Here is a 25857-nt window from a genome sequence, read left to right as displayed (position 1 = left end):
ACTGAGACAAGTGCAACCATAATAGACCACATATGGACCAATATACTAGCCCCCTTTTAAATCAGGGATAATCACAGACAGCACTACAGACCACTACCCAACCTTCCTCCTGACAAACATCAGTAAACCACCACTTGAATACAACAAAGTCTCATTTAGACTCCATGACGAGGCCTCAATAAGGAAGTTCACAGCTGACCTAGAGACTGTTGACTGGCCTACAGAATTCTCCAAGGCCAATGGTATTGATGACTGGAAAGACATTTTTCTTAACAAATTACTTAGACTATGCAACAAACATTGTCCTATAAAAACGAAACAGATCACAAACAAACGGCTTGGTTGCCCATGGCTAACCAGCACCATTCTGAATTCCATTGACAAGAAACACCAATACGAAAAGCAATATAGACAGGGCTTAATACACAAAGATATTCTTAAACACTATTCATCAGTTCTCACCAAAGTAATAAAGAAAGCCAAACAGCTATACTACTCCAGTAGATTCACAGACACTAGAGGAGATATAAAAAAGACCTGGAAAACACTCTCTCAGATTCTAGGGACCCACAAACTGAAAAAAAAGCAAGAATATTGTCCTAACTAAACCTAATGAAACACCACTACATCCCACTGACAAAGCTAACAAGATAAACGACTTCTTCTCAACCATAGGATCTAATCTCGCCAATAAAATCCCACATACCAATGCCCATGCCGGGGACTACCTAGATGGGAATTTCCCAAATTCCTTCTATCTTGCACCAACTGAGCCCACGGAAGTCACCGAGATTATAAAGTCACTTAAAAATGACTCATGGAATATGTCTCATGTCCCACCATTACTGTACAAGTGAGCAGCCCATGTCCTTTCGCATGCTATTTCATTACTTTTTAACAAGTCACTAGAAACTAGCACCTTCCCGAAACTACTCAAGATGGCAAGGGTTACACCAATACATAAAGGTGGTGACCCTACAGACTTAAACAACTATAGGCCAATATCAAACTTACCATTGCCATCTTTGAGAAACTCGTGCACAGGAGACTTTATTCATTTATAACGGCACAAAACATACTCAACCACTGCCAATTTGGATTCAGGAAAAATAAAAGCACTAATGATGCAATCATAAAAATGCTAGATCTGCTTTACACAGCATTGGAAAATAAGGAATATCCACTAGGAATTTTTATTGACCTAAGAAAAGCTTTTGACACAGTAGACCACGACATCCTACTCCACAAATTTGACCAATACGGTATAAGAGGCCATGCGCTTGCTTAATTCAAATCTTTCCTTACTAATAGGTATCAGTATGTCACCATTAAAGACACAGCATCAACAACACGGCCACTTGATGTTGGAGTTCCGCAGGGAAGTGTCCTTGGTCCCCTGCTCTTCCTCATATACATCAATGATCTTCCAAACGTATCCCAACACCTGAACCCCATTCTCTTTGCTGACGACACGACTTATGTCATCTCTCACCCTAATCTTGCCTCCCTCAACACCAATGTTAACGAGGAGCTGATCAAAATATCGACTTGGATGACAGCCAATAAACTTACGCTTAACACTGACAAAACCTACTATATTATGTTTGGTAGCAGAGCAGGAGATGCACAAATTAACATTAAGATCGACAACACTCTAATTACCAGACATAATGAGGGCAAATTCCTAAGCCTATACCTTGACAACAACCTGAATTTCAGCACCCATATCCAACACATAACCAAAAAAGTATCCAAAACGGTTGGGATCCTCTCCAAGATACGATACTACGTGCCGCAAAATGCCCTTCTCACACTATACCACTCACTTATTTATCCATACCTCACCTATGCTATTTGTGCTTGGGGATCAACTGCAGCAACACACCTAAAGCCAATAATAACCCAACAAAAAGCTGCAGTAAGAAAAATCACTAAATCCCATCCCTGGAAACACACCCCCCCACTCTTCATAGATCTAGACTTACTCCCTGTTCAGTACATCCACACTTACTACTGTGTAATCTACATCTACAGGACCTTAAACTCCAATATCAACCTTGACCTAAAACGCTTTCTTGATAGTTGTGACAGAACCCACAGGCATAACACCAGACACAAACATCTCTACGACATTCCCTGTGTCCGACTAAACCTTTACAAAAATTCAATGTATGTCAAAGGCCCTAAAATCTGGAACACCCTACCTGAGAACTCTAGAACTGCAGACACATTCATCACCTTCAAAACTACCATTAGAAAACATCTTATCTCCCTGATACACCCCGTCAACTAACTACACGAATACCACCTGGTGGTTCACACCTACACTCACCCATTTGACCATAAACAGAAATATTAATCTCAATCTTAAAATAATGAATCCTGTGATACTCCAATACTGAAACTATGTACTGTGCCAAAACAAAAGCATTCACATTACTTAATTCACAAACAAGTATTTAGTCACTTAGCCATAATACCAACTTACCTCATAATTTGTAATATTTTAAAATTAAGAATTAAACTAAGTCTGCCCGAAATGCATAGCCATGCTAGGTGTTCTAGTGGTACACTCTGTAATCATTATTTTACTACATGTAAACCACACAGTAACCAAATTCTGTAAACTCAGCATTGTAATCCTCATAGAGAATAAACTTTGAATTGAATTGAATAGAACTTACATCAAGTAGTTAGATTTATCAAAGTAACTTACATCAGGTAGTTAGGTGTATCAAACTAACTTACATCAAGGAGTTAGGTGTATTGAGGTAACTTACATCAAGTAGTTAGGTGTATTGAAGTAACTTACATCAAGTAGTTAGGTGTATTAAAGAAACTTACATCAAGCAATTAGGTGTATTGAAGTAACTTACATCAAGTAGTTAGGTGTATTGAAGTAACGTAACATACATCAAGTAGTTAGGTGTATTGAAGTAACTTACATCAAATAGTTAGGTTTATTAAAGTAACTTACATCAAGTAGTTAGATGTATTGAAGTAACTTACATCAAGCAGTTAGATGTATTGAAGTAACTTACATCAAGCAGTTAGATGTATTGAAGTAACTTACATCAAGCAGTTAGATGTATTGAAGTAACTTACATCAAGCAGTTAGATGTATTGAAGTAACTTACATCAAGCAGTTAGATGTATTGAAGTAACTTACATCAAGTAGTTAGATGTATTGAAGTAACTTACATCAAGCAGTTAGATGTATTGAAGTAACTTACATCAAGTAGTTAGATGTATTGAAGTAACTTACATCAAGTAGTTAGATGTATTGAAGTAACTTACATCAAGCAGTTAGATGTATTGAAGTAACTTACATCAAGCAGTTAGATGTATTGAAGTAACTTACATCAAGTAGTTAGATGTATTGAAGTAACTTACATCAAGTAGTTAGATGTATTGAAGTAACTTACATCAAGTAGTTAGATGTATTGAAGTAACTTACATCAAGTAGTTAGGTGTATTGAAGTAACTTACATCAAGTAGTTAGATGTATTGAAGTAACTTACATCAAGTAGTTAGGTGTATTGAAGTAACTTACATCAAGTAGTTAGATGTATTGAAGTAACTTACATCAAGCAGTTAGATGTATTGAAGTAACTTACATCAAGTAGTTAGATGTATTGAAGTAACTTACATCAAGCAGTTAGATGTATTGAAGTAACTTACATCAAGTAGTTAGATGTATTGAAGTAACTTACATCAAGTAGTTAGATGTATTGAAGTAACTTACATCAAGTAGTTAGATGTATTGAAGTAACTTACATCAAGCAGTTAGATGTATTGAAGTAACTTACATCAAGTAGTTAGGTGTATTGAAGTAACTTACATCAAATAGTTAGGTTTATTAAAGTAACTTACATCAAGTAGTTAGATGTATTGAAGTAACTTACATCAAGCAGTTAGATGTATTGAAGTAACTTACATCAAGTAGTTAGGTGTATTGAAGTAACTTACATCAAATAGTTAGGTTTATTAAAGTAACTTACATCAAATTGTTAGGTGTATTGAAGTAACTTACATCAAGTAGCAAGATGTATCAAAGTAACTTATGTCTAGTAGATAGGTGTACCAAAGTAACCTACTGCAAGTAATTAGGTACATATATATTAAAGTAACTTACACCAAGTAGTTAGGTATATCAAAGTAGCTTATATCACTCGCGTGCATCAATGAAACTAAGATTAAGCACTCAGGTGCATCATAATAACTTACTAGGGCGATATTTATGAGAAGCGTCTTAAGAATGGGTACAGTAAAGATATATCCAAAGAACTGGATGACAAGTACAGTTGTGTGGATGGAGAGTCCCTCGCCATCATCCAGTTACCTCCTTTGATGATATTAAAGTATTTTTTTTATACACGCGAAAGCGTGATTTAAGTTTCTTTGAGTCTTCAGAGTGGGTGATGGAAAGTTACTTTAAGTTGTATTAAAGTAACTTTTCTTCAGTCAAAGCACCTTGTATGAGTCTCCTGTGTATAAAAATTATGCGAAATAACAAGGCTATATTCGCCACTTTAGACCAAAAAATGTTTTGCCAATCTCAGTAAACACTTATTAACAATAATAACTTACAATGTAGAAAATAGCATGTCTGAAATTCTTGCTGCTTTAAATAATCTGAAAAAAAATTATTTCTTTCTGGCCAGAATCCTCTCAGCGAGGAACAAAAGAGAAGAGAGTACGTAGCAGAAGATGAGGACGTAGAAGATGGTCTGGGTGTGGTCAAAGCTCAGAGGCACGTTGTCTGTGTTTGTTGCCAGGTCGCCAGTCACTATCTTCACTATATCAGTCGCTCCTGCTCCCTCTATCTTGGTCTCTGCCTTGTTCTGCAGCGAAAAGGTACACTCAATGTACTGGCCATGATAACTTTGCATCTTGCGGCAGATATGACAAAGGACATATTTAAAAATACGAATACAAATTCAGCCACAGGTGTTTATTTACTGAGTCTCCACTGACTGACGATTATTACTATTACAATGGAAAAGTCTTGTAATGTGGTACCTTTTAGGCTGTGAAGGGCTCTTGGTCCAAGAATTTAGAGCTACCCTTCTCGTCTTTAAATCACATCTGATAATTTCTCATTCCTTAAGTGCTATATGGCCCCTGCATTTACATAATAATGATAATAATTATTATTATTATCTAATGTTACATAATATGTATCGCTGTGACGACCAAAACTCCATTTGTGTAAAGTATTTACCTCTCTCAATAAAAACACTATCATGAGTACAACACACGTAGTACTGTTCTTTAATAAAGATGGATGTAAACGTAAGGCTATTACCCTCGGAAATGAAAATAACTATGGCACCTGTAAACTAAATAGCGGTGATCATCATTGAACTGAAAGTAAAATCTTCATAGAAAGTCTGGTTAGCGGAAATTCATATCCAAACCAACAGTGCATAAGTATTCGAAATGAAGCTAGTACAAGTTTGGTTTCATATCAAGAAGCATACATACCAAAAGTTCTATTTCAACTCTGTCTTTGGTAATATCTCGTTTAGATTATTTGGTTCACTTCTGATCTCCAATTTACAGAATGGACTGAAATGCGCAGGAAAGCATGCAGAGAAGTGTAACGAAGTTGATCTCCTGCATAAGAAACCTTTCCTACGGAGACTGGATTTAACGTGCTGAAAATATGTAACTATGACAACTCATGGATTTAAGTTAGACAAACGTAGATATAGAAATGATGTAGGACAAACTAGATTTGATATTTAGTGGTGGATGAGTGGAACAAACTCATCGAATCCAGAACTTTTGGCATTAAAAGGTTGGACACTTAAATAAACGGGGAGGCTGGGTGCGAGATAGACCTGCTTTGCATGGGACAATAATCCTACTGTAGCATTCCACTCTTCTTATGTTCAAATGCTCTAAAAAATGCATCAATAAAAGAATAAGACAATAAAACGATTTTAAGACTGATTCCTTTTGTTTTCTTTCTCGTGTTAAATGTCCACATGATCAGCATAAATTGTGGAAGGATTGGTTGCTCGACCTTTGGGAAGAGCGGACGTTCGCTTGGCCTGCCCCCTACTGACAACTGGTGAAAGCTTGGTTTTCACAAAATGGCACAGCAGGGGCGACGATGTATCAACACTGTCTGCATAGAATTGGTGTGCGGGGTAGTTGCACAGAATGCTTTGGTATTGCTGCCAGCCATTATTCGTGATACTTACTGTGTCGCCAACAAGGAGTTATATGGTGTGGCACTAAACGGTGTGTACAGGATCTTCGTCAAACTACTCAACGCCAGTGTCTATGAGAATTTCGTGGAAGGGTTTCAAGAGGTTTGTCTCGAAGTCAACTCTGCTATTAGTGTGCAAGTGAGTGATGTGTCTCATTATTACATGTGGATAAAAGTCCAGAACATGCCTTTTGAGGCAGACGAGCAGGATCTTCGAGCTATTTTTGTACAATATGGGGCGGTCCACATGACTTCGGTGGGGGAGTGGATGGAAGGAACGTATGCTGCACTACCAGAGGGAATGTTCACGTTGAAAATGACGTTGAGACACCCCATCCCATCATTTGTGATCTTGGAAGACTTCAGGATGCAAGTGATGGTCACATATGCAGGGCAGCATCCCACTTGCCTAGTATGCTGGGCCTATGATCACATTGTGGCACAGTGTGGTCATCAGCAGGGGTCGATGACCACACATGTGGTCATCGCCCCCCATGACCTAGCGGTCATGGGGGGCGACTGGAATTGTGTGGTATATCACAAGGAAGTGGAGTCATGGGGGGTGGGGTTTTGTTCGGAAGTTCTGGTGGATCTGTAGAAAGAGTGGGGTTTGTGGACATGGGGGGGGGGTTCTGCATGGGAGGTGGAACACACCTTTGTGTGGAGGGGTACGCATCTTGGCTTGATCGTTTGTATGTGACTAGGATGGCGGAAGTTAGGAGGGTGCGTGTGTTGGACGTGTTTTTTTGGGGACCATAGAGGGGTATTGGTGGAGTTAGAGTGGGGAGGACTGCCTCGCACCTCGGGAGTTACTGGAAATTGAATGTCCAGTTGCTTAATGACAAGGAAGGAAGGGTTTCATTTGCTAGGTTGTGGGAGAGCCTGTGGATGGGGGAGGGCAGTGTGGGGGATTTATTGAGTTTGTGGGATAGGGAAGCTAAGCGGAACATCTGGGACTTTTATGTTCAGAGAGGGTGGAGGGAGGCTCAGTTTGCCTATGGGCTTATCAAGTATCTTGAGGGGCAGTTGCGGGAACGTTAAGGGATAGGGAGGCAGTGATACCCTGTTGAGGTAATAGAGGGGATGAAAGAAAATAACAGAGATTTGAAGAATGAGAGGTTTGATGCGGTGTGGGTGTGGGGAGGGGGTTGGGGGTGGGTGTGGGGAGGGGGTTGGAGGTGGTGGTGTGGGGAGGGGGTTGGAGGTGGTGGTGTGGGGAGGGGGTTGGAGGTGGTGGTGTGGGGAGGGGGTTGGAGGTGGTGGTGTGGGGAGGGGGTTGGAGGTGGTGGTGTGGGGAGGGGGTTGGAGGTGGTGGTGTGGGGAGGGGGTTGGAGGTGGTGGTGTGGGGAGGGGGTTGGAGGAGGTGGTGTGGGGAGGGGGTTGGAGGTGGTGGTGTGGGGAGGGGGTTGGAGGAGGTGGTGTGGGGAGGGGGTTGGTGGTGGTGGTGTGGGGAGGGGGTTGGAGGTGGTGGTGTGGGGTGGGGGTTGGAGGAGGTGGTGTGGGGAGGGGGTTGGAGGTGGTGGTGTGGGGAGGGGGTTGGAGGTGGTGGTGTGGGGAGGGGGTTGGAGGTGGTGGTGTGGGGAGGGGGTTGGAGGTGGTGTGGGGAGGGGGTTGGAGGTGGTGGTGTGGGGAGGGGGTTGGAGGTGGTGGTGTGGGGAGGGGGTTGGAGGTGGTGGTGTGGGGAGGGGGTTGGAGGTGGTGGGTGTGGGGAGGGGGTTGGAGGAGGTGGTGTGGGGAGGGGGTTGGAGGTGGTGGTGTGGGGAGGGGGTTGGAGGAGGTGGTGTGGGGAGGGGGTTGGAGGTGGTGGTGTGGGGAGGGGGTTGGAGGTGGTGGTGTGGGGAGGGGGTTGGAGGAGGTGGTGTGGGGAGGGGGTTGGAGGTGGTGGTGTGGGGAGGGGGTTGGAGGTGGTGGTGTGGGGAGGGGGTTGGAGGTGGTGGTGCGGGGAGGGGGTTGGAGGTGGTGGTGTGGGGAGGGGGTTGGAGGTGGTGGTGTGGGGAGGGGGTTGGAGGTGGTGGTGTGGGGTGGGGGTTGGTGGGGGTGGTGTGGGGAGGGGGTTGGAGGAGGTGGTGTGGGGAGGGGGTTGGAGGTGGTGGTGTGGGGAGGGGGTTGGAGGAGGTGGTGTGGGGAGGGGGTTGGAGGAGGTGGTGTGGGGAGGGGGTTGGAGGTGGTGGTGTGGGGAGGGGGTTGGAGGAGGTGGTGTGGGGAGGGGGTTGGAGGAGGTGGTGTGGGGAGGGGGTTGGAGGAGGTGGTGTGGGGAGGGGGTTGGAGGTGGTGGTGTGGGGAGGGGGTTGGAGGTGGTGGTGTGGGGAGGGGGTTGGAGGGGGTGGTGTGGGGGGGAGGGGGTTGGAGGTGGTGGTGTGGGGAGGGGGTTGGAGGTGGTGGTGTGGGGAGGGGGTTGGAGGTGGTGGTGTGGGGAGGGGGTTGGAGGTGGTGGTGTGGGGAGGGGGTTGGAGGAGGTGGTGTGGGGAGGGGGTTGGAGGTGGTGGTGTGGGGAGGGGGTTGGAGGAGGTGGTGTGGGGAGGGGGTTGGAGGAGGTGGTGTGGGGAGGGGGTTGGAGGTGGTGGTGTGGGGAGGGGGTTGGAGGAGGTGGTGTGGGGAGGGGGTTGGTGGTGGTGGTGTGGGGAGGGGGTTGGAGGAGGTGGTGTGGGGAGGGGGTTGGAGGTGGTGGTGTGGGGAGGGGGTTGGAGGAGGTGGTGTGGGGAGGGGGTTGGAGGAGGTGGTGTGGGGAGGGGGTTGGAGGTGGTGGTGTGGGGAGGGGGTTGGAGGAGGTGGTGTGGGGAGGGGGTTGGAGGAGGTGGTGTGGGGAGGGGGTTGGAGGAGGTGGTGTGGGGAGGGGGTTGGAGGTGGTGGTGTGGGGAGGGGGTTGGAGGTGGTGGTGTGGGGAGGGGGTTGGAGGTGGTGTGGGGAGGGGGTTGGAGGTGGTGGTGTGGGGAGGGGGTTGGAGGTGGTGGTGTGGGGAGGGGGTTGGTGGTGGGGGTGTGGGGTGGGGGTTGGAGGTGGTGGTGTGGGGAGGGGGTTGGAGGAGGTGGTGTGGGGAGGGGGTTGGAGGTGGTGGTGTGGGGAGGGGGTTGGAGGAGGTGGTGTGGGGAGGGGGTTGGAGGAGGTGGTGTGGGGAGGGGGTTGGAGGTGGTGGTGTGGGGAGGGGGTTGGAGGAGGTGGTGTGGGGAGGGGGTTGGAGGAGGTGGTGTGGGGAGGGGGTTGGAGGAGGTGGTGTGGGGAGGGGGTTGGAGGTGGTGGTGTGGGGAGGGGGTTGGAGGTGGTGGTGTGGGGAGGGGGTTGGAGGTGGTGGTGTGGGGAGGGGGTTGGAGGTGGTGGTGTGGGGAGGGGGTTGGAGGTGGTGGTGTGGGGAGGGGGTTGGAGGTGGTGGTGTGGGGAGGGGGTTGGAGGAGGTGGTGTGGGGAGGGGGTTGGAGGTGGTGGTGTGGGGAGGGGGTTGGAGGTGGTGGTGTGGGGAGGGGGTTGGAGGAGGTGGTGTGGGGAGGGGGTTGGAGGAGGTGGTGTGGGGAGGGGGTTGGAGGAGGTGGTGTGGGGAGGGGGTTGGAGGTGGTGGTGTGGGGAGGGGGTTGGAGGTGGTGGTGTGGGGAGGGGGTTGGAGGTGGTGGTGTGGGGAGGGGGTTGGAGGTGGTGGTGTGGGGAGGGGGTTGGAGGTGGTGGTGTGGGGAGGGGGTTGGAGGTGGTGGTGTGGGGAGGGGGTTGGAGGAGGTGGTGTGGGGAGGGGGTTGGAGGTGGTGGTGTGGGGAGGGGGTTGGAGGAGGTGGTGTGGGGAGGGGGTTGGAGGAGGTGGTGTGGGGAGGGGGTTGGAGGTGGTGGTGTGGGGAGGGGGTTGGAGGAGGTGGTGTGGGGAGGGGGTTGGAGGAGGTGGTGTGGGGAGGGGGTTGGAGGAGGTGGTGTGGGGAGGGGGTTGGAGGTGGTGGTGTGGGGAGGGGGTTGGAGGTGGTGGTGTGGGGAGGGGGTTGGAGGTGGTGGTGTGGGGAGGGGGTTGGAGGTGGTGGTGTGGGGAGGGGGTTGGAGGTGGTGGTGTGGGGAGGGGGTTGGAGGTGGTGGTGTGGGGAGGGGGTTGGAGGAGGTGGTGTGGGGAGGGGGTTGGAGGTGGTGGTGTGGGGAGGGGGTTGGAGGTGGTGGTGTGGGGAGGGGGTTGGAGGAGGTGGTGTGGGGAGGGGGTTGGAGGAGGTGGTGTGGGGAGGGGGTTGGAGGAGGTGGTGTGGGGAGGGGGTTGGAGGTGGTGGTGTGGGGAGGGGGTTGGAGGTGGTGGTGTGGGGAGGGGGTTGGAGGAGGTGGTGTGGGGAGGGGGTTGGAGGTGGTGGTGTGGGGAGGGGGTTGGAGGTGGTGGTGTGGGGAGGGGGTTGGAGGGGGTGGTGTGGGGCGGGGGGTGGAGGTGGTGGTGTGGGGAGGGGGTTGGAGGTGGTGGTGTGGGGAGGGGGTTGGAGGTGGTGGTGTGGGGAGGGGGTTGGAGGTGGTGGTGTGGGGAGGGGGTTGGAGGAGGTGGTGTGGGGAGGGGGTTGGAGGTGGTGGTGTGGGGAGGGGGTTGGAGGAGGTGGTGTGGGGAGGGGGTTGGAGGAGGTGGTGTGGGGAGGGGGTTGGAGGTGGTGGTGTGGGGAGGGGGTTGGAGGAGGTGGTGTGGGGAGGGGGTTGGAGGTGGTGGTGTGGGGCGGGGGTTGGAGGTGGTGGTGTGGGGAGGGGGTTGGAGGTGGTGGTGTGGGGAGGGGGTTGGAGGTGGTGGTGTGGGGCGGGGGTTGGAGGAGGTGGTGTGGGGAGGGGGTTGGAGGTGGTGGTGTGGGGAGGGGGTTGGAGGTGGTGGTGTGGGGAGGGGGTTGGAGGAGGTGGTGTGGGGAGGGGGTTGGAGGAGGTGGTGTGGGGAGGGGGTTGGAGGAGGTGGTGTGGGGAGGGGGTTGGAGGTGGTGGTATGGGGAGGGGGTTGGAGGAGGTGGTGTGGGGAGGGGGTTGGAGGAGGTGGTGTGGGGAGGGGGTTGGAGGAGGTGGTGTGGGGAGGGGGTTGGAGGAGGTTGTGTGGGGAGGGGGTTGGAGGAGGTGGTGTGGGGAGGGGGTTGCAGGAGGTGGTGTGGGGAGGGGGTTGGAGGTGGTGGTGTGGGGAGGGGGTTGGAGGAGGTGGTGTGGGGAGGGGGTTGGAGGAGGTGGTGTGGGGAGGGGGTTGGAGGAGGTGGTGTGGGGAGGGGGTTGGAGGAGGTGGTGTGGGGAGGGGGTTGCAGGAGGTGGTGTGGGGAGGGGGTTGGAGGAGGTGGTGTGGGGAGGGGGTTGGAGGAGGTGGTGTGGGGAGGGGGTTGGAGGTGGTGGTGTGGGGAGGGGGTTGGAGGAGGTGGTGTGGGGAGGGGGTTGGAGGAGGTGGTGTGGGGAGGGGGTTGGAGGAGGTGGTGTGGGGAGGGGGTTGGAGGAGGTGGTGTGGGGAGGGGGTTGGAGGAGGTGGTGTGGGGAGGGGGTTGGAGGAGGTGGTGTGGGGAGGGGGTTGGAGGAGGTGGTGTGGGGAGGGGGTTGGAGGTGGTGGTGTGGGGAGGGGGTTGGAGGAGGGGGTGTGGGGAGGGGGTTGGAGGAGGTGGTGTGGGGAGGGGGTTGGAGGAGGTGGTGTGGGGAGGGGGTTGGAGGAGGTGGTGTGGGGAGGGGGTTGGAGGAGGTGGAGGGGGTTGGAGGTGGTGGTGTGGGGAGGGGGTTGGAGGAGGTGGTGTGGGGAGGGGGTTGGAGGTGGTGGTGTGGTGGAGGGGGTTGGAGGAGGTGGTGGTTGTGGTGGAGGGGGTTGGAGGAGGTGGTGTGTTGGAGGTGGTGGTGTGGGGAGGGGGTTGGAGGAGGTGGTGTGGGGAGGGGGTTGGAGGAGGTGGTGTGGGGAGGGGGTTGGAGGAGGTGGTGTGGGGAGGGGGTTGGAGGAGGTGGTGTGGGGAGGGGGTTGGAGGTGGTGGTGTGGGGAGGGGGGTTGGAGGAGGTGGTGTGGGGAGGGGGTTGGAGGTGGTGGTGTGGGGAGGGGGTTGGAGGTGGTGGTGTGGGGAGGGGGTTGGAGGTGGTGGTGTGGGGAGGGGGTTGGAGGTGGTGGTGTGGGGAGGGGGTTGGAGGTGGTGGTGTGGGGAGGGGGTTGGAGGTGGGGGTGTGGGGAGGGGGTTGGAGATGGTGGTGTGGGGAGGGGGTTGGAGGTGGTGGTGTGGGGAGGGGGTGGGAGGTGGTGGTGTGGGGAGGGGGTTGGAGGTGGTGGTGTGAGGAGGGGGTTGGAGGAGGTGGTGTGGGGAGGGGGTTGGAGGTGGTGGTGTGGGGAGGGGGTTGGAGGTGGTGGTGTGGGGAGGGGGTTGGAGGTGGTGGTGTGGGGAGGGGGTTGGAGGTGGTGGTGTGGGGAGGGGGTTGGAGGTGGTGGTGTGGGGAGGAGGTTGGAGGAGGTGGTGTGGGGAGGAGGTTGGAGGAGGTGGTGTGGGGAGACAGGCCATCGGCGTGTGTCCTGCGAAGGCAGTGGCAATGGCAAGCGGCCATGGAAATGGTAGGATTGCATGTGCATAAGAAGATGGGAGAGTATAGGGAGGGGCAAGAGTTGGTCACAGCAGAGGGTATGGGAGGTTATGTGGATACCTGGTACAGGCCATATATGAGGAGTGTGAGTGTGAGGCTGCTTTAGAGGACATGGGGGGATGAGTACAATGTGTTCTTGAGAAGGGAGACAGGAAGGTATTAGGTGGGATTATCAATGAGAAAGAGGTATGGACGGAATTGATGGGAATGTGTGGGGGTAAAGCGCCAGGGATTGGCGGTTTGCCAAGTACGTACACCATTTGGGTGTTTTAAAAGGGTTTTTCATGAGACTGTTCAATGATTTGAAGGACAGGGGAGATATAGGGGATTTGCAAGTGACAGCGGTTGTGGTCATGGTACCAAAGGGGGATGGACCATCAACGATAAGGGACTCTTGAGCAATATTACTTCTGTGTGTGGATTATAAATTATTTGCTAAAATACTGGGCAACAGCTTCAAAAGGGTCATTGGCAGAATTGCTGCAGTTGGACAATATAGGGTACCAGGGAGGTCAATGTATGAGGGACATGGGGTAATTAGAGGATTTATAGAGTGTGTGCAAGAAGAGGAGGGAGGGGGAGTGTTGATGCTGGATTGGAGTGCAGCGTATGATTGTGTGGAAAGGGAAGCTTTGTGACGTATTATGCAGTGGCAGGGGTTTGGGGAAGAGATCGTGTGTCGAGCATGCACTTTATATCAGGGGGCAGCTATGTGTGGGCAGGTAAATGGACAGGTGGGGTCGTGCATCATTATGGCAAGGGGTTTGAGATAGGGATGTCCCCTCTCTCAGATTCTTTTTGCGTGTTTGCAGGATCCCTTTTATAGGGTGGTGGAAATGTGTGTGAGGGACAGGGTGATCAGGGGGCTGGGTTGTGGTAGACTGGGAATTGTTGGTTATGTTGATGATACGACAGTTCTGGTGTGTGTGGGGGGGAGAGATTTTAGGGAGTGTGGGACAGCTTGTGGATTTATTTGGGGAGGCAACTGGCACGAGGGTGTATGTAGCTAAGTCGAAGTTCTTGGGGATTGGGTACTGGGATAGATTGCATGATTGGTAGATTAGAGGGGTTGCAGCCGAATCACCTCACGCATCACCATCCTTCTTTATAGTAAAATATGGCATGTGGCAGTGATGTACCCATTGGTACCGAAGGATATTAAGCTTCTGATGTGTAGGGTATTCCGTTTCATTTGGGGGTTGGGATGTGATTGGTTGAGGAGGAGGGTGGTGACAATCCCAGTACACCAGGGAGGGCTGGGGTTAATTCTTTTGGAGTGTAGACTGAAGAGTGTTTATGTGAAGCGTGGGTTCCTGCTGGTGGGAGGGGTAGGGGAGGATAGGCGTTGTGTATGAGGATATTCGGAGGTGGTGCGGGGTAGGGATTTAAGGGATTGCAAGGATATGTTATGGGTGTTAATGCATGTTAGGGATCTGGTGCATCTGTGGGTTTGGGTCATCGATAAAGTGGTAGGGACTCGGGAGGTGGCTTCTGTGGAAGGGGCGTACCCAATGTATATGTGAACAGATATTTGGGGTCGCTTACATATAAGGCTGTGTGAGAGGGAGGTAATGTACAGGTTCCTTCATGGGATCCTGCCATCGGGGATGGTTTTACATGATAGACAGAATAGGGGGGATTAGGCATGCAGAGAGTGTGAGGAAAGAGGACAAGGCACTTCATGAGGTACACTTTTGCGAACGTTTAGGTATTGTGAGGGAATGGATGGGGTGCATGGTACACTGGATGGGGGGAGGGGAGGACTGTCGGTTTTGCAGGTGTTAAGTTTGAATGTGGGCGGAGTGGGAGCCAAGGTCCAGAGAGCTGTGGCATACCTGGTAGTCAATTTTGTTTTTGTCTCATGGGCAATGAGGGATAAAGGGGCAGGGGAATATAGGAAGGTCCTAACAGCGACCTTTTACAGAATGAAGTGTCGTAACAGGGACCTTTATGGGAGGAGGTGGGGAAAAGATTATTCAATGGGGTACCATCGTGTCATGGTGAGGGGATTTATTGAATTTATGAAGAAGTCAGAGGTTGCAGCAGGTTGGTCTCCCGGTGAGGGGCAGGGTGCGTGCCTGAGTATGTGAACTCCCCTGAATGAGTGAGGATTATGTATGGTTTGGGAGGTATGGTTTAAGGACGGTTGATTAGTGGAACCTGTGTGGGTTGTTGTGTATAGGCGGTCGGTGCTCTGGTGGAGCTAAGGAGGGCTGTAGTCATGGTCTGTATCCCAGGTTCTTATGTATGTGGGTAGGAGTGACAGGAGGGCTTCCTCAGGTGTGGAAGCTGTCATTCGTTCGGTGGGGCGTTGCCAGATGTGATTCCTGAGGTCTTATCATCACTGTGTCTGACATGTTATATGGCTATGTTGGTATCGCAGGATTGTTTGCCTCTATTAAGGTACTTCGGTGTGTCTGGTGCTTGTGCATGTTGGTATATTGGGTTTTATGTTGACTGCTATGTTCACGATTTTCTGACATGTTACTAAAGTTCAGTGTTTGATATGGTTATTGTGTTTGGGTCTGTAATTTTTTCTTGTTTTACATGTCATGTGGCCGCTGTTTTATGTATGATAGTGAAGGCCTGTTCGGATAGTTTCACATGCTTTTTTCTTTACTCTTTTGACCTCGCACATAGGGTTAGCATGTCTTGTTTTAATTGCCTTTTTATCACACATGGATATAACTGAATACATCCTGTGGATAGGTGTGTGCCATGCATTTTGAATTTATTGTCCCTAAGGAAAATGGCATGGACTTTGGCGAGGATGGCCCGGTACGCTTGTATAGATCATTACTGTATATGGTATGCAGTGTGTAGTTTCAGGTAGGAGTGTGCATTGTTACTGTATTATGTTTTATGGTGTAGGTTTTCCCTATTATAAATACATGTAATGTATTGTATGCGATACACTTAACGTGAGTGTAATTGTTATCTGTGTCTACGCCATATGTCAACTGCTCAGATACAGGTTTTTCCTTTTCCGTTTACCGTAAACCTATGCACAGTGGCATGTACATTCACTACTTTTCCTATCATGCTTCCCCTGTCAAGAAAAGTGTTCTTATCTCCCTTTTTCTCCATGCCCTCCGCATCTGTGATCCTCAGTTCCTTCCAGCAGAAATTTCCACTCTTCATAATTCGTTTTCCCGTCTTGGTTACCCTTCCCATTTCATAGACTCTTCCTTCTCACGAGCTAAACGTAATTTCTTCTCTCCCAAACTCTCTGCTCCTGGGAACTCTTCTGTCCTCTGCCTTCCCTACATTTCTGGTCTTTCTAATCTCAACAATTCTCTCCGTCCCTTAGACATCAAGCTTACTTTCCGCCAGACTAACACTCTTCGCACTAATCTCGTTCATACCTCTCCTCCCTCTACAGATGTTCCTGGTGTCTACTCTATTTCTTGCTCCTCCTGTCCTCTTCAATACTTTGGAGAAACTGGTCGATCTCTTTCTGACAGACTTAGGGAGCACAAAAATAGTGTTAGGCTTGCCGACACTAACAATGTTCTGTTCTGTCACGTCAGAGATCACAGCCATCCTATTGACTGGTCTTCTGCTAAAACTGTCTTCCCTACTTCCAACTTTAACAGTCGCCGTCTTGTTGAATCCTCTCTAATACACAACTTTCCTTGTATGAATCTTAGTCCTGGCTTCGTCTCTGTTGATGCCTTCCTCTCCCACTACATTGTAAAATACTCCAAACTTCAGAACACTCGTGACTTAACCTGATTCCTCATTTTTTCTTCTTCTCTCTCTTCCCCTTTCCTCTTTCCTTTTTTTGTCTTTCTTCTGTCTCGTGTTTCTGTTCCTTCATTATTTATTTCATCACTTCCCCTTTCCCCCACCGCTGTGCACTTGCTCTCCCTCTGTGGGCACCTAGCTCCCTTGCAGTGCTCCCCTTCCTTTATTTTTTACTGGCTCCTCCTCCTTATTTCCCCACTACTACCACCACCACTACTACTACTACTACTACTACTACTACTACTACTACCACTACTACTACTACTACTACTACTACTACTACTACTATTACTACTACTACTACTACTACTACCACCACTACCTCTTCCTGCCTATATATAGCCGTCCTGCTCCACTTCTGGTTAGTGTGACTTTGTAAATGGTCCAAGTCGGACCGAAACGTCGTCGTAAGCTCCTCTCTTCTATGTGCGGGTTATTTGTGTAAATATTGCATGCCCGTATGGTGTGACGGTTTATGTGTTAAATGTAATTAACCCTTGGTCAGAGGGTTTCATGTCCTCGTTATGTAAGTGACTGATATATATCTTATTTTTGGTTTGTTGATTATATGATGATGAATTTAGTTAATTTTTTAACATTTAGGTATCTATAATTTGATGGCTTTTCCTCAGTCAGAGGCTTATTCAGTTCAACATATAAATTATATACGGAAAACAGTGGTAGATGAGATAATACGACCAAAACTATTCAGTACCTTTCTGATGATGAATCTAAAAGTGCAGCAGAAATGTGAACTCCGGGTTACTGGAGCCGGATGAGGAGGAGCTGTTGAAAGTATGTACACAGGAACGCAGTACCAAGTAATGGAAACTGATCAATCCTAAGTGTTGGGCCGTTGATTAGCAAATTGGTTGAAAATGATATCCTCTGTTGCAAGAACCCATAGTGTTGCTGTGTCGGACGTCAGTACATGATGAGGAGTCAGTCATATGTGTAATACTTTGTTCTCTGTTTGTGGATGTTTTGCCAACCAGTGTTTTTTTTTCAGTTAAATGCAGAGATTATATTCGTAATACAGTGGTATATGAGGTAGTCAGTTCCTCAGTTTTGAAGATGGTGGTAGATGAGGTAATTAGTCCCTGAGCCTCAAGGAACTCAAAGTAATCAAGATTATGGGTCAAATCTGATTACCTCATCTTCCACTGTCATCCGCATATAATTTCTCTATTAAACTGCATGTGCTTCTAGTTGGAATAACGGCCTTCAAAATAAAAATACCCAGGAACTGCACGTGTGTCTAATTCATCAATTTGTCGCTATTTTATACCATTTATACAGTGATAAATGCTAGTTAAGAGCGTAAAAAAAAAATACCACCATTTATCAGCTAAAAGAAATTAAGTGGTCTGATCTGCATCACTGTACACTCACAACATGACAGGTTTTTAATGGTATTATTAAGCGTGTAAGAGAAAAGTTTTGGTTAAGAATTTTTTTTTTTCTGTAAATGTATAAAATATGCGTTTTTTTATATTTTTGTCAATAAATTTTTTTTAATTAATGAAAAAAATATACCATACTTCCTATTGCACACGAGAAACTGATGAAGACTGAAGTGTTCCCTGGGTGTTATTGTTATTGTTACAGCAGTGTCTGATGCGGTCTCACAATAATCGAATACAAGTTAAAATCAAACAAATAAATTTATAGGGAAATTTTAGTAAGACAATGCTTTAAAAATACTTGGGATTAATAATGACAAAACTAATGATGTAATAATTATTACGAAGCTAACTAAAATCACTGCTGGTACTTCATTGTAGCAACGAAGAGACAAATTTTGTGTGGTTGGCAACCAGCAAGTGAGAGAACTACACTACGTGTCACACACACACACACATCTCTTACATGATCTCTATATCAACACACATTATGGTCCTCTATACACAAACCTGGAGAGTTACCTAGAAAGGGTTTCAGGGGTCAACTTCCCCGCGACCCGGTCTGAGACCAGGCATCATGGTGGATCAGGGTCTGATCAACCAGGCTGTTACTGCTGGCCGCACGCAAGCTGGCGTACGAACCATAGCCCGGTTGGTCAGGTACTGACTTTAGGTGCCTTTCCAGTGCCTTCTTCAAGACAGCCAGGGGTCTATTGGCAATCCCCCTTATGTATGCTGGGAGGCAACTGAACAGTTTTTTGCCCAGGACACTAATTGTGTTGTCTCTCAGTGTACTCGTGGCGCTTTTCATCGGGGGAATGTTGCATCTCCTGCCGAGTCTTTTGCTTTCATATGGAATGGTTTTTGTGTGCAGGTTTGGTACCATTCCCTCCAGGACCTTCCAAGTGTATATTATCATGTATCTCTCTCGACTGCTTTCGAGGGAATACTGATCAAGGACCTTCAACCGTTCCCAGTAGTTTAGGTGCCTTATCGTACTTATGTGTGCCGTGAAAGTTCTTTGTACACTCTCCAGGTCTGCAATGTCGCCATCCTTGAAGGGGGCTGTTAGTGTACAGCAGTATTCCAGCCTAGAGAGCACAAGCGATTTGAATAGAAGCATCACGGGCTTCGCGTCCCTAGTTTTGAAGGTTATCATTATCCATTCTATCATTTTCCTAGTGGATGAGGTAGATGCATTGTTGTGGTCTTTGAAGGTGAGATCCTCTGACATTATCACTCCCAGGTCGTTCACATTACTTTTCCGCTCTAATGTATGGTTAAAATTTGTTGTATATCCTAACACACTTTTAATTTCTTCAAGTTTCCCATATCTGAGTAGTTGAAATTTGTCCTCATTGAACTTTATATTGTTTTGAGTGGCCCATTCGAAGATTTGGTTGATGTCCGCTTGGAGTCTCGCAGTGTCTTCGTTGTAGGTCACTGCCCTGGTGATCCGGGTGTCATCCGCAAAGGAAGACACGGAGCTATGGCTTACATCTCTATGTCAGAAATGAGGATGAGGAATAGAATGGGAACGAGTACTGTGCCTTATAGAACAGAGCTTTTTACTATATAACTAATGTTTTACACATGTCCGAGGTAAGGTAAGCTAACGAAAAATAATAGCTATACTATTACTAGAGATAGGCACCTGAACCTACGCAGTGCTCACAATAGTATTATTGTTTTTTAATTGAATTTGTATGTCATACACATTGCATCGTGAAGCTCTTATTTTTCATAATTTACATTAATAGTCATAATAATTTTCAATATGCATTGTATATTTGGGTAATGTTAAAGAACCTTGTCAGCTTGTGCAGTGAGATTCCATTATGTCGGTGAATATATCGGTATCATTCTTGAATAATAATGAAATCTTTATCGTTTCGTAAATCATTGATGGATGAACAGAATTCAACACTGTCTTTCATGAGTGGGTGTGGGTGGGTGTGGGTGGGTGTGGGTGGGTGTGGGTGGGTGTGGGTGGGTGTGAGTTGGACCTGATTAGCTTGTGCTACTAGGTCGGTTGTCGTGTTCCTTCCGTAAGTGAATGAGACCTGACCTGACTAGGTTGGGGCATTGGTTTAAGCCGGTAGGAGACTTGGACCTGCCTCGCATGGGCCAGTAGGCCTGCTGCAGTATTCCTTCTTTCTTATGTTCTTATGTCCTTTCACTTTTGTTGAAAATGTTGTAAGTGGATCATGTGTGGATGCGATTATGTCCATTAGATATTATTTCTTAGAGATTATTGCTAGGTGGAGTTAAACTCAGAGTTATACACAACTGAAGATGTACCCACCTGAAGATTCAACCAGCTAGTAATACGGAAAGGGAATTATACAGAAGTGGAGTTATAAGGAAACAGTTATGCCATGAAAAGAAAGGAAGAATAGGGTTAGATGGGCAAACACCCATAGAGGAATTTATGTGTACATATTAAATAGTTCACCTTTTTGTAGAGACTGTAGGACTCCTGCTTCCATTTCCTCACAAGACCACTCTCGAAGATATTGCTGATGATCTTATCAAAACTGGATTTGAGAGGAGAGTTTCTCGGGATTCCGATAGCAATGTTGTAGGTGGCGTAACATTCCTGTTGATGTTGTAAGTAAAATAACATTCCTGCTGGTGGTGCATGGAACATAACATTCTCTTTAGTGTCACAGATCTTCATTATATTTATTAGTATATCGCTATTGAAACTAGTTATTTAAGCAAACTGCTTAGTGTTTACAGGTGCAGTTCATCTAGACATGAGTTATCAAATATGAATTATACAAAGAATTATACAAAAAACTGAGAAGACAAAACATAACTCGTCGGTTCTTCCCAAGGGGGGGAAGAAAAAAGATGCCGGGTGATCATGAAGAGGAGGTAAATTAAGTGAAACTGATAGTGAATAAGCAGACGTAAGTGGCGACGTTTAAACAGAAAAGTTCAACAGACATCCGTTACCAACCAGTATGTAAGAGGATCATTAAGGTCATGAAAGAGGACAAAAGAAGACAATGGGCATCACGCTGATCTTGCAAAGTTGGAACGTTCACTTGTGTGTCAAGGCTCTCAACTAGGGAGGAACGAAAAGCACCTAGAAAAACGTAACCCTTGATAAAGACTGGGATCAAGTTTAGAGAGAGAATAGAGAAGTGGGAGATTACCCCGACAGGCTAAGGAATGAGCCTGGTCCAACATGTTAAAACACCAGGTAGTGTCATACTTTTCGAAAACAAAAAAAACACTGCAGTAAGCTAGTGTTTATTAGCAAATGCGTTACGAACATGTATGTCCAGGCAAAGTAAGGAGCCGGTAGTGGATCGACCCCTACGAAAACCAAATTGACGAGGGGAGAGACAATTGCACGTTTCCAAGTACTACACTGTACCAGACAGTTCTGGCAACTTAAATATTGCACTAATAAGAGTGATGTGTCTATAGTGAGAGGCAACATGGCCCGAATTATCTGACTGACGAAAAGGTAAAATCACGGCGGCTTTCCATTAAAGAGGAAAAAACCCTCGAGACCAAACAAGAAAATGACGAGCAAAGTAGGATGCAATTATTGAAGCATACAGATAAGGATGCCATCGAGTCCAACAGCAGGTGGTCGCCAAATGGAAAGTTTTTACTCAAGTTCACAAAGCGAGAAAGTCACACTGTAAGTTTCCTCAATGCAAGAAGAAAAATCTAAATGTTGACTCTGGCAGTTTTGAAGGACGGAAGCGAGGGGAAAAGATGGAATTCTTGCGATATACAGACAAGGTAATGTTTAATTTGTTTGGCAACCATAATGGTCTGCAACGCTGACGTCGATAGCCATAACAATGGAAGCTGGGTCTGGAGAGTACTTGACACTCAACTTCCGTATCCTTTTCCAAACTACATTCATGGAAGAAGTGGAAGTGACAGTAGAAACATATTCTCGCCAACAAGTACACTTCGCTTCTTGAATTGCACGACGCGGTAACCGCCCTTACTCGCTTAAAATCTAGGAGTCGATCAGTGGTTCCATTCCATTGCTTCGGGTAAACCAGATTATGTTAGGTAAGACACATATGCAACAGTTAGGTATCTTTATTTCGAAACGTTTCGCCTACACAGTAGGCTTCTTCAGTCGAGTACAGAAAAGTTGATAGAAGCAGAAGATACTTGAAGACGATGTAATCAGTCCATCACCCTTACATCGTCTGATTACATCGTCTTCAAGTCTCTTCTGCTTCTATCAACTTTTCTGTACTCGACTGAAGAAGCCTACTGTGTAGGCGAAACGTTTCGAAATAAAGATACCTAACTGTTGCATATGTGTCTTACCTAACAATCTGTCGGTATTTTATACCATTTTAATGTTCAAACCAGAGTATGTAAAAAAATGTAACAGCTCGTCTAAAGAAGACGAAGGAGGAAGAAGATCTTGATAAATTAGACACATGTGCAACATTTGGATATCTTTTTTATTGAAACGTTTCGTTACACAGCTTCATCAATCCAATACAAAGAAGAATGGTGACAATCAGGTGTTTGAGGTAATCAGTCCCTTTTCCTGGAGTCGACGTAATCAGTGCGCCAGTCTTGATAAGAATGCAGCATATGCGTGAAGGAGCTAATGATGAAGCAATGGTGTGGAGAAACGTTTCCATAATACTGATACCCAAGTGTTGCACATGTGTCTAATTTATCAACTAATCGGTTTTCTGAACCACTTACCTACATTTCTGTCAAACACAGCAACATTTTCGGAACATAATACATGGATTCTGCAGTTGCCTAAATCTATAGGCATGACCTACTTCCAAGCAGACACGAATCACACTATAATATAGCAAAGTGCCAACAAAAACATAAGAATATGGAATCTGAATGCGCACAAGAATCATATTTTCGTTAAATGTCTCAAGAGGAAAAGGATCTAGTGATTGCAGTAAATCATAGCAAGAGACAGCAAGGCCAACAACGTAAAGCAATTTTAGTACTTTTAAACAGACACATACAGGGGAAAACTGAGAGAGAAACATTTAAAGCTTCCGTCTATTATCCCTAAATCCTCCTATATTTCATTGTAAGAAAACCATTAGATGCGAGTAGGAAGGCAACAGTAACAGAAAGTGCGTGGTGTTTACGGGCTAGGTTGATCCATGAAGTTGGTGTGTGGCGGTAGCGGTGAAGAAGCAAGAAACGATTTGCTGGAACCATAAGAAGAAAGGTGAGCAGGACCAAATGTAAAAGAATGTGGAACGTGAGAATGTGAAGATCTGAGAGGTGAGTCAAATGTCCATCACCGACTCCGTCTCCTCGATAAACGCCGAAATGGCTTCAATAGTTTCTGCCAATAAAGACGATGTAGGAAGCATAGTGGTAAAGTCAAAAGATGTAGACTGAGAAGATAGCGGAGAGATAATGGTAGTTACCAAAGTAGGGGAATACGATGAGATGTTATAAGTATTCTGGGAGAAAGAAACAAGATTTATATAGGTATAAGTGTGTGCATGTGTAGAAATAAGAGTTATACATGTGAAAAAGAGTATAAGTGTAGATACTGTTAATGTTAAAATCATCAGTTAAGATTTAACATTTTCTGATTATTAAAATAAATGCCTTAAGATGATACTCTTATGCTGTTCTTCAGTTTATGAAGTACTGCAACAGAGACTGTTAAAGAAAGTGGCAGCTCATGGCATTGGGGAAAAAGTGCTCTCATGGATCGAGTCATGGCTCACAGACAGGAAGCAGAGAGTGTCCATAAATGGGGTTAAATCCGAGTGGGGATCTGTAACAAGTCGCGTTCCACAGGGATCAGTCTTGGGCCCGTTGTTGTTTATAATATATATCAATGATCTTTATGAGGGAATTACTAGTGATATGAGCAAATTCGCCGATGACACAAAGATAGGTAGGATAATTGATTCAAACGTAGATATCAGGGAACTTCAGCAGGATATAAACAAACTCAATACCTGGTCAGAAAAGTGGCAGATGCAGTTCAATGTAGATAAATGCAAGGTTCTGAAGTTCAGGAGTGTCCACAACCCTAGCACTTATAAGTTAAATAATGTAGAACTCAGCCATACAGATTGTGAAAAGGACTTGGGGGTTATGGTAAGCAGCAACCTTAAACCAAGACAGCAATGCCTAAGCGTACGTAATAAGACAAACAGATTGCTGGGATTTATATCAAGAAGTGTAAGCAACAGAAGTTCAGAGGTTATATTACATCTTTATACATCATTAGTAAGGCCTCACCTAGATTATGCAGCTCAGTTCTGGTCTCCATATTACAGAATGGACATAAATTCGTTAGAAAACATTCAGCGTAGGATGACTAAATTAATACATGGCATTAGAAATCTTCCTTATGAATAAAGACTGAAGACCCTTAAATTACATTCACTTGTTAGAAGAAGAATGAGGGGAGACATGATCGAAGTGTATAAGTGGAAGATGGGTATTAATAAAGGTGATACAAATAAGGCCTTGAGGATATCTCTCCAAGAGAGAACCCGCAGTAATGGATTCATATTAGACAAGTTTAGATTTAGAAAGGTTATAGGAAAGTATTGGTTTGGAAATAGGGTAGTTGATGAGTGGAACAGTCTACCTAGTTGGGTTATTGAGGTTATTTGAGGTTGGACAAATACATGAGTGAGAAGAGTTGGATTTGAGTGGGACTTGCATTTGAGTGGATAGAGTTATCCGAACTTATTTCTTGGGTGGCACTGAAAATTGGGTTGGGCAAATGTTTTGTTAGTGGGATGGATTGTGAAGCACCTGCCTAGTATGAGCCAACAGGCCTGCTGCAGTGTTCCTCCTTTCTTATGTTCTTATGTTTACAAAGAGAGGTTTTCTCTCAATATATATATAGTCTTATGGTCACTTTAATCCCTATATTTTGTAAGAAAATATTCTGGGCTGATGGTGTACAGGTTACAAGCACTGTTATTGATTTTTGTTTAGTCGACAGGCTTTAAACCTATTCACATAATCTTAAAGTCATGTCTGAGGTAATTTCCTAAACGTGAATTTCACTTTTCGCAGTCAGCTGACATCTGTACAGAAGGAATATATCAACCTAAATCAAAATAATACTTTTCAATAAGCAATCTTTATGGTCTGGTCACAGTCCTTGAGAATCCTCATGACTTAATTTATTGGACAAGTTTAAATGTTATCATTTATTATTAGTCACACATAGCTGGAAAATTTAAAGGAAGCTACCTTTATCGTGCGAACACCATAAGATTTCCTAGACGGACCAACCAGAGTATTGAGGAGGAACTCCATGGCACTGCGATTTTCAGTGAACACACCTTTCCCTGCGGCTATATCACGAATAATTTCTGTCATGTCTTTGACGAGGACGTGTCTCTTTGCCAGACCCTGCAAGACAAAGGAAATTTTAATTTAGAGATCTGTAATTGTAACAACTGCTTATCTTATTGAAGTTGCATATCTAAAATGCAGCTATACTTTAGATAAGCCATATATACTAGAATTAATGAAACTAGTTTTATTTCCATGTTCTAAAAATTTTGATCGAGATATAAGTATTCAATATTGTATTCAAAATGTATTTAGGCATTATACATGAGCTCCAAAATTCTTTAAAGCAAATGATACTGTATAAACGGAAAGGGTATCTCCATTTGGTATAATTTTTACGCATATGAGGACTTCTTCCAATACTTGCAAATGCCCACTAAGTGGCGAAATGTTATATCAATATAACACTTCACTGCTACCACTGTCTTTTTTCTCGTAATGCTAATATATATCAAGAACGAGAACTTTCACACCTACTCTGAGATAAGGATTGGATGATTGCAAAAAGGTATCTCTGAGGAAGTTTGAGGCCTCAAAAAAAACAAGCGAGGACTCGTACAGTTCTTTCAAAGTCTCTATCCCCGGGGGTCGTCTGGTGACGGTGAGGAAGGCTGTTAGGTTGGAGGAGTAGGCAACGCGGATGATGAAGGTATAAAATAGGAGGAAACCAACT

At 46.2% G+C, this 25857-nt stretch overlaps 1 protein-coding gene across 1 annotated transcript; it reads right to left on the bottom strand.

The window, feature by feature from the left end:
* Positions 1–4023: 4023 nt before the first annotated feature.
* Positions 4024–25235, bottom strand: LOC138851632 (uncharacterized). Its single transcript, XM_070080941.1, has 3 exons — positions 25080–25235; positions 20323–20466; positions 4024–4844 (listed from the first exon to the last, which is right to left on the bottom strand). Exons 1-3 carry the CDS (start codon positions 25206–25208, stop codon positions 4647–4649), a joined length of 471 nt encoding a protein of 156 aa, XP_069937042.1. The 5' UTR covers positions 25209–25235; the 3' UTR covers positions 4024–4646.
* Positions 25236–25857: the final 622 nt, after the last annotated feature.

The sequence above is a fragment of the Cherax quadricarinatus genome, unplaced genomic scaffold (assembly GCF_038502225.1).
Source record: "Cherax quadricarinatus isolate ZL_2023a unplaced genomic scaffold, ASM3850222v1 Contig1303, whole genome shotgun sequence".
Taxonomy (NCBI): domain Eukaryota; kingdom Metazoa; phylum Arthropoda; class Malacostraca; order Decapoda; family Parastacidae; genus Cherax; species Cherax quadricarinatus.
Note: the sequence above shows the minus strand (reverse complement) of the source record. Positions and strands in the feature narration are given on the sequence as shown.

Excerpts from the sequence above, each read along its gene's own strand:
- LOC138851632 (XM_070080941.1), bottom strand. The coding sequence starts at position 25,208 with ATGACAGAAATTATTCGTGATATAGCCGCAGGGAAAGGTGTGTTCACT. Across the intron at positions 20,467-25,079 it reads ATGGTGTTCGCACGATAAAG|GAATGTTACGCCACCTACAA; the intron begins GTAGCTTCCTTT and ends CAACATCAACAG. Across the intron at positions 4,845-20,322 it reads CCTACAGTCTCTACAAAAAG|AACAAGGCAGAGACCAAGAT; the intron begins GTGAACTATTTA and ends TTTTCGCTGCAG.